The sequence below is a fragment of the Takifugu flavidus genome, chromosome 13 (genome assembly GCF_003711565.1).
Source record: "Takifugu flavidus isolate HTHZ2018 chromosome 13, ASM371156v2, whole genome shotgun sequence".
Classification (NCBI taxonomy): domain Eukaryota; kingdom Metazoa; phylum Chordata; class Actinopteri; order Tetraodontiformes; family Tetraodontidae; genus Takifugu; species Takifugu flavidus.
The window spans coordinates 9675557-9688459 of NC_079532.1; the positions used below are offsets into that span (position 1 = coordinate 9675557).

Genomic DNA, 12903 nt, shown 5'->3' on the forward strand with positions numbered 1-12903 from the left:
TACAATTCCCAACATTCCGCTCCTGAGGAGACTGCTGATGGCCCCCGCACCATCTCATCCCAAACGTTGTGAGCATTCCCTCCCACCACTGAAGGGCTTCATCAGACCCCCCCAGGTCTCCAGCACCAGGCCTGCCCTGGTCTTCATGGGCCGAGTCGGAAGGAGGCTGAGCCGCCACTCAGAGCAGGAAGGAGGAGGAAGTAGCAGAGCAGGAAGGAGGAGCCCCCCCATCACTCAGCAGGCTCCTCTGTCACCATCAGACCTCCCCTTAATGAGAGCTCCTCAAACATCTGGATCTTTTCTTTGATGAGGAATCAAAGAAATCCTTTAAAATATCCAGAAAATCTGTCAGAGGGAGGAGGGATGGATGGAGGGAGGGAGGGAGGGGGGAGGAAGGAAGGAAGGGAGGGAGGAAGGGATGGAGGGAGGGAGGAGGGAGGAAGGGAGGAAGGGAGGGAGGGAAGGAGGGAGGGAGGGATGGATGGATGGATGGAGAGAGGGAGGGAGGGATGGATGGATGGATGGAGGGAGGGAGGGATGGATGAGGGAGAGAGGGAGGGGTGGATGGAGGGAGGGAGGAATGGATGAGGGAGGGAGGGAGGGATGGATGGAGGGAGGGAGGGAGCAATGGAGGGAGGGAGGGAGGGATGGAGGGAGGGATGGATGAGGAGGGAGGGAGGGATGGATGGTGGGAGGGAGGGGAGGGAGGGAGGGATGAATGGAGGGATGGATGGATGGAGGGAGGGAGGGATGGATGGAGGGAGGGGGGAGGGATGGATGGAGGGAGGGAGGGATGGATGAGGAGAGAGGGAGGGGTGGATGGAGGGAGGGAGGGAGGGGAGGGATGGATGAGGGAGGGAGGGAGGGATGGATGGAGGGAGGGAGGAATGGATGAGGGGGGAGGGAGAGAGGGAGGGATGGATGGATGGAGGGAGGGATGGATGAGGGAGGGAGGGGGGAGGGAGGGAGGGATGGATGGAAGGATGGAGAGATGATGGATGGAGGGAGGATGGATGAGGAAGGGAGGGATGGATGGTGGGAGGGAGGGAGGGAGGGAGGGAGGGATGAATGGAGGGAGGGAGAGAAGGAGGGAGGGAGGATGGATGGAGGGAGGGGGGATGGAGGGAGGGAAGGGAGGGAGGGAGGAGGGAGAGAGGGAGGGGTGGATGGAGGGAGGGGGGAGGGAGGGAGGAGGGATGAGGGAGGGAGGGATGGATGGAGGGAGGGAGGGAGCAATGGAGGGAGGGAGGGAGGGATGGAGGGAGGGATGGATGAGGAAGGGAGGGATGGATGGTGGGAGGGAGGGAGGGAGGGATGAATGGAGGGAGGGAGAGAGGGAGGGAGGGAGGGATGGAAGGATGGAGAGATGATGGATGTACATACGTCAGTGTGGAGGAGAGAGGGGGCCAGTATTGCTGACAATGATCTTGCTGTGTGTGTGTGTGTGTGTGTATGTGTGCATGTATGTGTATGTGTGTGTGTATGTGTGTGGATGTGTGTGTGCATATGTGTGTGTGTGTGCAAGTGTGTGTGTGTGTGCAAGTGTGTGTGGTGTGTGTGTGTGTGTGCAAGTGTGTGTGTGTGTGTGTGTGTGTGTGTGTGTGTGTGTGTACACTGAGTTGCTAGGTGTCCATGTCCATGTCCCCTGTGTGAGACAGGCCGTCCTCCCTTCATGGTGCTGATGGTTCCAGCTGCTCAGAACCGACCCGACACCGTGACGACTCGGTTCTGTTTGTGTCTGATCCGTCATGCTGTGGCGGGAGCCAGAGAAACGGGCCCGTGGGCGTTGGAGCGTCGGCGGGCGCCAGCGTGGGGGTGGAGCCAGCGTGCAGCTCCCGGGGGGGCGGGCTGATTCATGGGTCCATATTTAACCATCGTGAGGTTTCCGGCCCCTTCAGAGCTGATGTGTGAAGACGGTCCAGCGATGCCGCGACGGTGGAATAAACTGTGCTCGATTCCAAGACTCCTGTGGCCCAGATCCCAGATCCCAGATCCCAGATCCCAGATCCCAGATCCCAGATCCCAGATCCCAGATCCCAACTCCAGCGATACTGCGCGCAGCAACATTCCACAGAAATCCGCAACTTTGCTTCATGTTCAGGTTCTTTTTGGAGCTCCAGAATCAGTCGAGTCGAGCCGGGGAGGGTCACCTCCACCAACGAGCACAACCTGGACGACAGTTCGGGTCAGAGGACTCGCAGGCGTGCACGGACTCGTGCACGGACTCGTGCCGGACTCGTGCACGGACTTAACCCATTCCATTTACTTTCTGCTCCATTCAGATTAAACATCACAATATAAAGAAAGTTGGGAAATTCTGAGAATTTTGTGGTGACCTGAGATGAGGTCAACAATCACATTTAAAAGAACAACAGGTGATACAAAAGTATGTAATAAAGTGGTAATAAACCATTTATATCAAAGTGTAATGGCTGATTATTGCATTAAAATAATCGAATGCAGATTTTCTTTGGAGTCATCGGGCCAGACGGGTTCCGATGGGCCCGAATCGCTCACATGTCTCAGTCATTGGATTTTATTAACACTATTATTATTAGTAGTAGTATTACTATTACTATTATCATCATTATCGTAATTATTATCATTATTGTTGTCGTCATTATTATTATTACTATCACCATTATTGTTATTATTATATTGTTATTTTGTTATTATAATACTTGACTGAAGGTTCGTACTGTCCTGCCAAATACAATAACAATAATAATAATACAAATATACACTCAAGTAAAAGTAATATCAACAAACTTCCTAATTTAAAGTACTGACTTCAGTTCTTTGTTTCTAAATTCACTTGAAAGTATTTTTACAGTAGAAGAACTGATGCATCGAGTCGCCGTCCCAGAAGCTGCTGCTGGTCTCAGTCAAGCTACAAGACAATAACTAGGACTAGTTGATCTTCTTCCCCCGTGGTCAGAAGAGAGGGTGGAGGGGAAAGAACGTCAGCCATGATGGATTCTCCAGACCTGAGGATTAACGAAACAAACCTTAAAGATGAACCCACACCAGCCCACACCAGCCCACACCAGCCCACACCAGCTCCACACCAGCTCCACACCAAGCCCCACACCAGCCCACACCAGCTCCACACCAGCTCCACACCAGCCCCACACCACCTCCACACCAGCCCCACACCAGCTCCACACAGCCCCACACCAGCCCACACCAGCCCCACACCAGCCCCACACCAGCCCACACCAGCCACACCAACCCACACCAGCTCCACACCAGCTCACACCAGCCCCACACCAGCCCACACCAGCTCCACACCAGCTCCACACCAGCCCCACACCACCTCCACACCAGCCCCACACCAGCTCCACACCAGCCCACACCAGCCCCACACCAGCCCCACACCAGCCCCACACCAGCCCACACCAGCTCCACACCAGCTCCACACCAGCCCCCACACCCACTCCACACCAGTCCCACACCAGCCCACACCAGCTCCACACCAGCCCCACACCAGCTCCACACCAGCTCCACACCAGCCCCACACCAGCTCCACACCAGCCCCACACCAGCTCCACACCAGCCCCACACCACCTCCACACCAGCTCCACACCAGCCCCACACCAGCTCCACACCAGCCCCACACCAGCCCACACCAGCCCCACACCAGCTCCACACCAGCTCCACCCAGCCCACACCAGCTCCACACCAGCTCCCAACCAGCCCCACACCAGCCCCACACCAGCTCCACACCAGCCCCACACAGCCCCACACCAGCCCCACACCAGCTCCACACAAGCTCCACGCCAGCCCCACACCAGCCCCACACCAGCCCACACCAGCTCCACACCAGCACAAGACGTGCAGGGAGGGACGGGAGGGAGGAGGTGGTGATCACACGACTCAGATGTGGACACACAGGATTAAATACCACATTGTGTAAAATAGGGGAACACAGCAGGGGTGGATGTGGCTGTTGTGGTGGAAGAGTCAGTCAGCACGTCTTAGTACACTGTAGAAAATAGGAACACTGCAGACAATTCTGGCCAATGATCCAGAAGCTTAAAAACAGAGTACAGATGGATATTCGGAGCAGGTCAGGGCGTCAGAGTCGATAGAGAGAATATCGGGTTTGTGGATCTTTTCTAACCGTCATCTTATTTATCCCCGGTGGCCATCCTAACCAGTAGGTGGCGCTAATGCACTCGAACACTGCCAGCCGCCATTAACCAGAGAGGAAGGAATGAAGAAGCAGACGCAGAAGAAGAAGAACTGTATTCTGATTGGTCCATTGATCGGGCGCCAAAACATAGAGGCGGAAGCGTCTTAAACCCTACAGAAGAGAATTGTTTTAGTAATTGTGCCTTTCACCTTAGAAAAATAATCATTTCTACCAAATGGACTCACAGCCTTATCAGCCCATCCGGCCAGGGGTGGGAATGGAGGAGAACTTTCTGTCCATTGACGACATTCTCCTCTCTCACGAGAGACTCCCCGTCCGGACGGAGTGCGTTTTCCCTCGGCTGGGCTTCCTGGAGAAGTCGAGTGATTCCCAGGACATAGCTGAGGTCAGTGCTGGGAGAGGGACGGGAGTCATCCCGCAGTTAGTCCATCCGAACCCGAACTCTAGCCCTAACCCGCAGTTAGTCCACCCTAACCCGAACCCTAGCCCTAACCCGCAGTTAGTCCACCCGAACCCTAGCCCTAACCCGAACCCTAGCCCACCGAGGCACAGTCACACCTGATGTGTGTTCACAGGTTTTTGGCGTAAGGTCACCACATTTCATTCGATGCTTTCTGTTGTGCAGTGTTGACACTAAAACTGAGAATAGAATACAGAATATAGAAATGACACGCTTTCCTCTTTGCTGTTGCGTGTGCGTGCGTGCGTGCGTGTAGGGTACCAAGATGGAACTTCCCCTGTGGCTGTCTAAGGGCCTCTATGAGAGGAACAGGAAGGTTTTGTCCATTGAGCTACCAAAGGTGTACCGGGACGGGTGGAGGACCGTGTTCAACGCTGATCCGAACGTGGTGGACTTGCATAAGATGGGACCTTATTATTATGGTCTGGGATCCCAAATGCTGCACTTCGAAAACCCGGAGAACACCGAGATTGGACAGACGCTGCTTCAGGTGAGCATTATTTTTAATAAAATGGCGGGTTTAGTTTGAATGGATCTTTAGTCGTAGCACCGCCCCATCTCAGAGAGGCCCATCTCAGAGAGGTCCATCTCAGAGAGGTCCATCTCCAGGTCCAGCTCCAGGCCCATCTCAGAGAGGCCCATCTCAGAGAGGCCCATCTCAGAGAGGCCCATCTCAGAGAGGCCCATCTCCAGGCCCATCTCAGAGAGGTCCATCTCCAGGCCCATCTCAGAGAGGCCCATCTCCAGGCCCATCTCCAGGCCATCTCAGAGAGGTCCATCTCCAGGCCCAGCTCCAGGCCCATCTCAGAGAGGCCCATCTCAGAGAGGCCCATCTCAGAGAGGCCCAGCTCCAGGCCCAGCTCCAGGCCCAGCTCCAGGCCCATCTCAGAGAGGCCGTGGTGGATGGACATTGAAAAATGACAAAAAAAACCCGTCCTTTAAAGCTATTTTACCACCCTCCTGTAGTGGCTGCTGTGCAGTTTACATGTATGCTCACACAAATGTATTAAAGAACACATAGAAGGCACAAGTCAAAGTAAAGGTCCAATTATTTAACTCTTCGTTTTCACCACCAGGGGGCGGAATGACATTAGCCCCATCTGGGGCAGCTGGTCATCTAATCTCGTCTGACCGACACATTAATGTGACTTTATAGTATGCCAACTGTATTTTAAAGAGGTTTAATTTTTACTGCTGGATTACCTAAATCCCAAATTGTCGTCATGTTTGAAAATCAGAACGAAGTGCTGGGACTCCCCCCGGGGGCCTGAACGCTGCAGGCACAAAAGACTGATTCCATGATCCCAGACCCTCTAACCCTCTAACCCTGACCTCTAACCCTCTAACCTGACCCTCTAACCCTCTAACCTCTAACCCTGACCCTCTAACCCCTGACCCTCTAACCTCTAACCCTGACCCTCTAACCCCTGACCCTCTAACCCTCTAACCCCTGACCTCTAACCCTCTAACCCTCTAACCCTCTAACCCCTAACCTGACCCTCTAACCCTCTGACCCTCTAACCCCCTGACCCTCTAACCCTAACCCTCTAACCCTGACCCTCTAACCCTGACCCTCTAACCCTCTGACCCTTTAACCCTAACCCTCTAACCCTGACCCTCTAACCCTCTGACCCTTAACCCTAACCCTCTAACCCTAACCCTCTAACCCTCTAACCCTGACCCTCTAACCCTCTGACCCTTAACCCTAACCCTCTAACCCTAACCCTCTAACCGTCTAACCCTGACCCTCTAACCCTCTAACCCTGACCCTCTAACCCTCTAACCCCCTAACCCTGACCCTCTAACCCTCTAACCCAGGGGTGGGCAAACATTTTGATTCGTGGGCCACAATGGGTTCTAACATTTGACAAAGGGGCCGGACCAGGAGCAGATGGATGGATGGAGTGCTTTGGTAACCTCACCTCATTGGAGAAAAAATACACATCTTGGGATATGGAGAAAACATGTGCTTTAATTTCAAATGAAAATGAAGAGAAGCATTACAACAAAATATCTGACTTTGGAATGAGTCTTAAAACACTTAAAATCAAATGAATAAAATGTGCCTTTTTAAAAAAAATTAATAACCATTTCTATTTTAAAGCACTGAAAGTTCTGTTATCCTTCAGGATATCACCGTCACTCTCCTCCTGACTGTCTTTTTTCTAGTGGGAAAACACCAGAATTGCAGTGAAAATATAACATTAACAAGGTTTATTCATTTAATTTTTCAAGTTTGGCGGGCCGGATTAAAACGTTTAACGGGCCGCGTGTGGCCCCCGGGCCGTAGTTTGCCCATGCCTGCTCTAACCCCCTAACCCTGACCCCCTAACCCTGACCCTCTAACCCTGACCCTCTGACCCTCTAACCCCCTAACCCTGACCCTCTAACCCCTAACCCTGACCCTCTAACCCCCTAACCCTGACCCTCTGACCCTCTAACCCCCTAACCCTGACCCTCTGACCCTCTAACCCCCTAACCCTGACCCTCTAACCCCCTAACCCTGACCCTCTGACCCTCTAACCCCCTAACCCTGACCCTCTAACCCTCTAAATGAAAGTTAGCTGAGTCTCATCTTAAACCAGTGCTTTTTTGATTTGTAAAGAAATTCTAAAGCGTTCCGTTTGTGCTGTGCTCCCTCTGGTTTCCTGAGAAAATGTCATTTCTTTGCTAGACGTTCATCGGGCGATTTCGACGGACCATGGACTGCTCTCAGAACGCCTACAACGAGGACACGTCGGTGCTGCTGGAGCGCCTCGACTCTTTGGAAAAGGCCCTCTTCAGCTCGGGCCAGAGTGGCCTGAATGGCTTCCAGAGCTGGGAGAAGGGGCAGGCCTCCCAGCTCACTGCGTCCACCTTGGTCCTCAACTACCGCAAAAGGAAGATCACCGAGGTGCAGAGCTGAGCCTTGGACAGCTGGGACCATCATGGTGGCAGGTCAGTGTAGGAGTGATCACAGCCTTTGCTGCTGACACCCCCCACCGGCGATCCGCGGGGTCGGCCATCAACACCACACGCTCGCCACATCTCCCCAGGCCTAAAACGCCTCTACACCGGATACAAGATACACAATGCTGCTTTGTGTCTTTCTGACCTCAGCGTTGAAGTTCCCGAACAAGACACGAGACAATATCGTGGTGTGACTCCACGTGCAGCTGCTCGCATCCACGTTGGACTGTGTCCCACATTACACGGCTGACGGCACAAACCCACCTCGGAACAGCTCCTGTCCTGGAAATACTCGGTTTTCTAAGAGCTTTATGTGCAAAATTTGCAACGAACGCTGAGCTATTGCGCAATCTTTTAACTGATGGTGTTTCCTTATTGTGTATCTAATGAGAAAAACCTGCTCTGGTTCCCTGGGCCTCAGAACCCGCTCCTGCCACAGTAGAGGGCGGTAGCCCGTGGTGCCGCAGGGTTCCTGGCTCCAGCCCCACAAACCATCACCTTCAGAGCACCGCTCAGGTACCCTTGAGCAAGGCACTAAACCCACAAATATGGGGCCCTGTGCTGAACTGGGGCCCCATGCACGTGCATGTGTGCATACATGCACATGCATGGACACAAACAGGCTTTTTATTTCCCAGCAGCGATTAATACGGGTCCAATCTCTGAATATGGGACAGCAATAACAGGTTAGTGGGTGGGTTAGGGTTAGAGGGTGGGTTGGGTGGGTTAGGGTTAGAGGGTGGGTTAGGGTTAGAGGGTGGGTTAGGGTTTGTGGGTGGGTTAGTAGGTTTAGGGTTAGAGAGGGTGGGTTAGGGTTTGGGTTGGTTGGGTGGTTAGGGTTTGGGGGAGGGGGTTAGGGTTGAGGGCGGGTTAGTGGGTGGGTTAGGGTTAGTGGGGGGTGGGTTAGGGTTAGGGTTGGTGGGTTAGTTTGTGGGTGGGTTAGGGTTAGGGTTAGAGGGTGGGTTAGGGTTAGAGGGTGGGTTAGGGTTAGGGTTAGAGGGTGGGTTAGGGTTAGAGGGTGGGTTAGAGTTAGAGGGTGGGTTAGGGTTTGTGGGTGGGTTAGGGTTAGGGTTCGGCTCCTGCTGCTTCAGCTCTGGAGAACGCTCGAGTTGGTGGGCGTGGCTAAACCTGCCTGCACGTCTCTGCAGACACATCTACTGCGGCTTTGCTTCCCCTCGTCTGGGGTCCCGGAGGCGAGCGTCCAGGATCCCATCTATGAGACACCGGGGCCGCCTCCGGCTTCTGTCTGCTGTCTCCGTCTCTGACCGTTGGTATTTGTGTTTAGGGTCAGGCTTAATTTTCCGTCCCAAACCAAATGTGGACGAGGCCCCCAGGCTCCGTCTTTCTTGCTGTCTTCCTCCATCGGGGGGCTATTGGGCTCTGGATTTCAGGTTAACGCTGAAAAAGATGAGGCAGAAAAACCTCCTCACTCGCGTTAATGCTGTGGGGAGCGTCCATCTTTGTCTGGGGGGGCAAACAAAGTCAAAATCAATCAAATGGAATTATCTAACGAGGTATCTACACCGGACTCTAACAAACTGAACACCAGTGGAAAATAAATGTGGAAGTAAAGTACTGCGGGTCAAAGAAGGACGGGAGGAAGCTGTGGTCCTGCTGTGCTTCCCACTTCCTTCAGAAAGGAGAACAGGGAGTTCCGGGACCGTCGGGGACCAGCAAACAGCAGGGCTGAGAGGGCTGAAAGGTTCTTGGTTTTATGGGAACCTGTTGTCCACTGAGACAAGTGTCCTACTGTCATTTTTATTTGTCTTTTTCTGTCATTCGGAATTTCCAAAATAAAGTTCAAATATTGACCAAATGGCCCCGGCACTTATTTGGACTGGGACACCCCCCCACCCCCCACCGCCATGTGGCCTCTCCCCTGCTGTGTACCCTAGGACCGAAAACTCGAGAGCAAGGAGCCGAACACTCAGAGCGGTTCCGAGGGTTTGATCACCAAAAATCCAACATCCTGGCTTAAATAGGTTTGGCAGGAACCAAGGAACCGGGGCCCGGCTGAGGAACCGGGGCCCGGCCGAGACCAATCTAGAGGCTGGGTGGAGGGCTGGTCTCGTTCTACTAGCACACAGGACGGTGGGCTGGAACGTCCCCAACCCTTCACCCAGACCCATTTCTCACCTTGGCCTCAAAGCCAGGTCCTGATCCTGAAAACCCCCCCTAGGGGCCCTGAGTGCCCAGGCAGATGTCCTCACCCTTGCTAGTGAAATGGGTGAGTGTTGGCATTGTGCTGGGGGGGGGGGGGGGGGGGCTCTCTTGTCTTCTGCTGTTCTTTACGTTCGACTGTTCGAGGGGTTTATTCTGTGCTTTTTGCTTTGTTTTTGTATTCAATTAAAGAGGTTTCATCACCATGAGGCGTGATTGTGATTTATGTTAGAACGTCTTCATCATGTTTACGTTCCCCCCGATGAAGGAAGGATTCCCTCGAGCCTCAGAAGCACGGGTTCAGGCTCCGAATCCAGATAAAAGCTGCTTTCTGCTGCGTGACTCAAGGGGTGAATGAATAGACTGTTCTGCTGCTTCGCTCTTCCATTTACCGCCACGTTACCATGGAGACGCCTTTGTGAACACATATACGGAGTTCACATCAAGGTGCCATCGGATCATTGAAGTTGTTCTTTAAAACGTCACATGAAAATGGACAGAAATGTGCACGTAAACCCCCAGTTCCTGAAGGGTTCATGAAGATTCTGAACCTGGATGAGCCTAATCCTGGATGAGCCTAACCCTAACCCTGGATGAGCCTAACCCTGGATGAGCCTAACCCTGGATGAACCTAACCCTAAACCTGGATGAACCTAACCTGGATGAGCCTAATCCTGGATGAGCCTAACCCTGGATGAACCTAACCCTAAACCTGGATGAGCCTACCCTGGATGAACCTAACCCTAAACCTGGATGAGCCTAACCCTGGATGAGCCTAACCCTGGATGAACCTAACCCTAACCCTGGGAGCCTAACCCTGGATGAGCCTAACCCTGGATGAGCCTAACCCTGGATGAGCCTAACCCTGGATGAACCTAACCCTGATGAACCTAACCCTAAACCTGGATGAACCTAAACCTGGATGAGCCTAATCTGGATGAGCCTAACCCTGGATGAACCTAACCCTAAACCTGGATGAACCTAAACCTGGATGAGCCTAATCCTGGATGAGCCTAACCCTAACCCTGGATGAACCTAACCCTAACCCTGGATGAGCCTAACCCTAACCCTGGATGAGCCTAATCCTAACCCTGGATGACCCTAACCCTAACCCTGGATGACCCTAACCCTGGATGACCCTAACCCTAACCCTGGATGATGAGCTAACCCTAACCCTAGAGGAGCCTAACCCTGGATGAACTTAACCCTGGATGAACCTAACCCTGGATGAGCCTAACCCTAACCCTGGATGAACCTAACCCTGGATGAGCCTCATCCTGGATCCTAACCCTAGGTCATGCTGTCTAACCCTAACCGTAGATGACAGCAGGCTGAAGTGAAGTGGGCCACATTTGTGCTTTTATTAACTAAGATCTGTGGAGGCCAAACCAGGCTTTTATTGTTTAGAAGTGGCTGTTGGGGGAGCTTTTTCATTTCGACGCCGAGACAGAACAAGTTGCATATTTGCTTTGGCAAAGGCATCCAGAAGCAGCTGTAGGTCCTCTTCTGAATGGGCCAGAAGGACTTGTTGCTACCATGTTGCAGACCAGGTGTGGCGGTACTTCTGGCCTTAGCCCTGAATCTGTTGGTGTCAGAGTGGACCGTCAGAGTCAAGTTTCTGACTCGTTTGGGCAGATGTTTTTCCCTGAGAGGTAAGGTTCCGTTTCATTTCCACCACCAACTGTGGTCAACATGCAGTCTCGGTACCTGCATGCATTTGTCTCAGTAGCCAATCTTAGAACCAGCCAAGGAGCTTGACAGTTCAGAGTGGAAGGCTTTGGTGAGGCCTCTGAAGACCATGGAAAGTGACTGATGTGGTTTCCAGCATTGTTCTTGCAGCCGGCGAGCTATGAAGATCATCTCCATCATACTCTTTTCTGGACGGAGACCACTTGGAGAAGGAGGAAGGACAGTTTAGGACAGGGCAAGGACGCCGATTGCTAAGAGCGCAGTAAGAGCTAAGAGATGAGGTGGTAATATCCACAGTCTGCACGTTGGCCACCCGCCTTCAGGATCTCTGGGATGCTGTCAGATCCACCAGTCGTGTTGTTTTCCATATTCCTCCTGCTGTCCTGCACCTCTGGTAACCTGGGTGGTGCTCCATGTCCTTCTTGAGGGGTGGTGGAGGCAGTTAGTCAAAGGCCTCCATCCCAGGAATTTTGTCCCTCAGCTTCATAGAGGTCTTTCCATCTGAGATCCATCAAGTCCTTGTCTTTCAGCGGCACCCGTCCATCCTTGGGTAGGGTCATACTTGTCCACCACTCGTGCTTCGGTTGCCTGACTCGGGAATGGGTTAGGGTGACCTTCGCTCTGGTATGGGCTGCTGTTTTTGTCTTGCCAGTGAAGATATTTAGCCATGCTAGAAGGCTCATCAAGCCCATCTTGGTGTCTATGGGGCTTTTACAGGAATCAGTGGTAATCAACTTTAGCATGTCTTAATGGTTCCTGGATATTTGGTTTGGCCGATTGGCGCTGAGACTCACCTGGGTCTGTTGTATCCAGTCACATTGGTGATTTGCCACCTCACGACGGACTCGACGGATTTGATCTGGGACTGGGGATTTGATCCAGGTCAGCATAGATCACATTGTCCTGTACGTTAGCATCAGCAGCTGTGGGCTTTTGGCTGCCAGAATGCATCAGGCGAATTGTCATTAGCCGTTCATTGATGCCCACAGGGAGTTGGAAAGGTGGCTGATAAGGGTGCTCTTATCAACAACACCCGCACCGTTAATCTTGGGGTGCATTAGTAAACTTTCATTTCAAGAAGAATGGGTATCCCCCTTCCTGTAGCTGCCCTTTGTTTCCGAGAGTGGAGCGATAATCACTCCAAATTCTCCTTTGCTCCCGAGTGATGATGGCTGTGTTTTGTTGTCCTGGATGGTCCAATCATCCCAGGTTCTGAAGTAGAGGCACCCACCACCTGTGTGCCAGGTTGTGTCTACGAGCTGCCAAACTAACCCTAACCCGGTCCTGCTTGACATAACCCGGTAGATGGAGTCCCCGTCTTTTCTGCAGCCTTCATCTGCTTTCACAGCTGCTGTCGTGCTGCTCATCTTCTGCCCGCTGGACTCTTTGCTGGAGCTTTCTTCCATAGCTGGGACACAGGTGGATGAGTAGCAGGGCGTGTGCTCTGACCTTGGCCCGTGTGCTCCGACCTTGGCCCGTGTGCTCATCC

The 12903-nt window shown here is 52.9% G+C and overlaps 2 protein-coding genes across 8 annotated transcripts in view; both read left to right on the forward strand.

The window, feature by feature from the left end:
* znrf1 (zinc and ring finger 1) overlaps window positions 1–368 on the forward strand; it is a 17451-nt gene extending 17083 nt beyond the window's left edge. The window contains 1 exon segment of the mRNA XM_057052701.1: window positions 1–368. This exon segment is cut by the window's left edge and continues 140 nt beyond it. The gene's annotated coding sequence lies outside the window, so the exon portion shown is untranslated.
* A 3865-nt stretch (window positions 369–4233) lies between these two features.
* Window positions 4234–8258, forward strand: gins3 (GINS complex subunit 3). 7 transcript variants are annotated; one of them, XM_057052838.1, is made up of 4 exons: window positions 4236–4541; window positions 4873–5106; window positions 5294–5324; window positions 5390–5646. In XM_057052838.1, the coding sequence occupies exons 1-4, from the start codon at window positions 4371–4373 to the stop codon at window positions 5635–5637; spliced, it is 684 nt and encodes a 227-aa protein (XP_056908818.1). In that variant the 5' UTR covers window positions 4236–4370; the 3' UTR covers window positions 5638–5646. The 7 variants fall into 7 exon arrangements, with proteins under 7 accessions (XP_056908817.1, XP_056908818.1, XP_056908820.1 ...); XM_057052843.1 differs by having other exon boundaries at window positions 4242–4541; window positions 5283–5324; XM_057052837.1 differs by having other exon boundaries at window positions 4234–4541; window positions 5226–5646.
* Window positions 8259–12903: the final 4645 nt, after the last annotated feature.

Excerpts from the sequence above, each read along its gene's own strand:
- gins3 (XM_057052837.1), top strand. The coding sequence starts at position 4,371 with ATGGACTCACAGCCTTATCAGCCCATCCGGCCAGGGGTGGGAATGGAG. Across the intron at positions 4,542-4,872 it reads ATTCCCAGGACATAGCTGAG|GGTACCAAGATGGAACTTCC; the intron begins GTCAGTGCTGGG and ends GCGTGCGTGTAG. Across the intron at positions 5,107-5,225 it reads TTGGACAGACGCTGCTTCAG|GTCCAGCTCCAGGCCCATCT; the intron begins GTGAGCATTATT and ends GTCCATCTCCAG.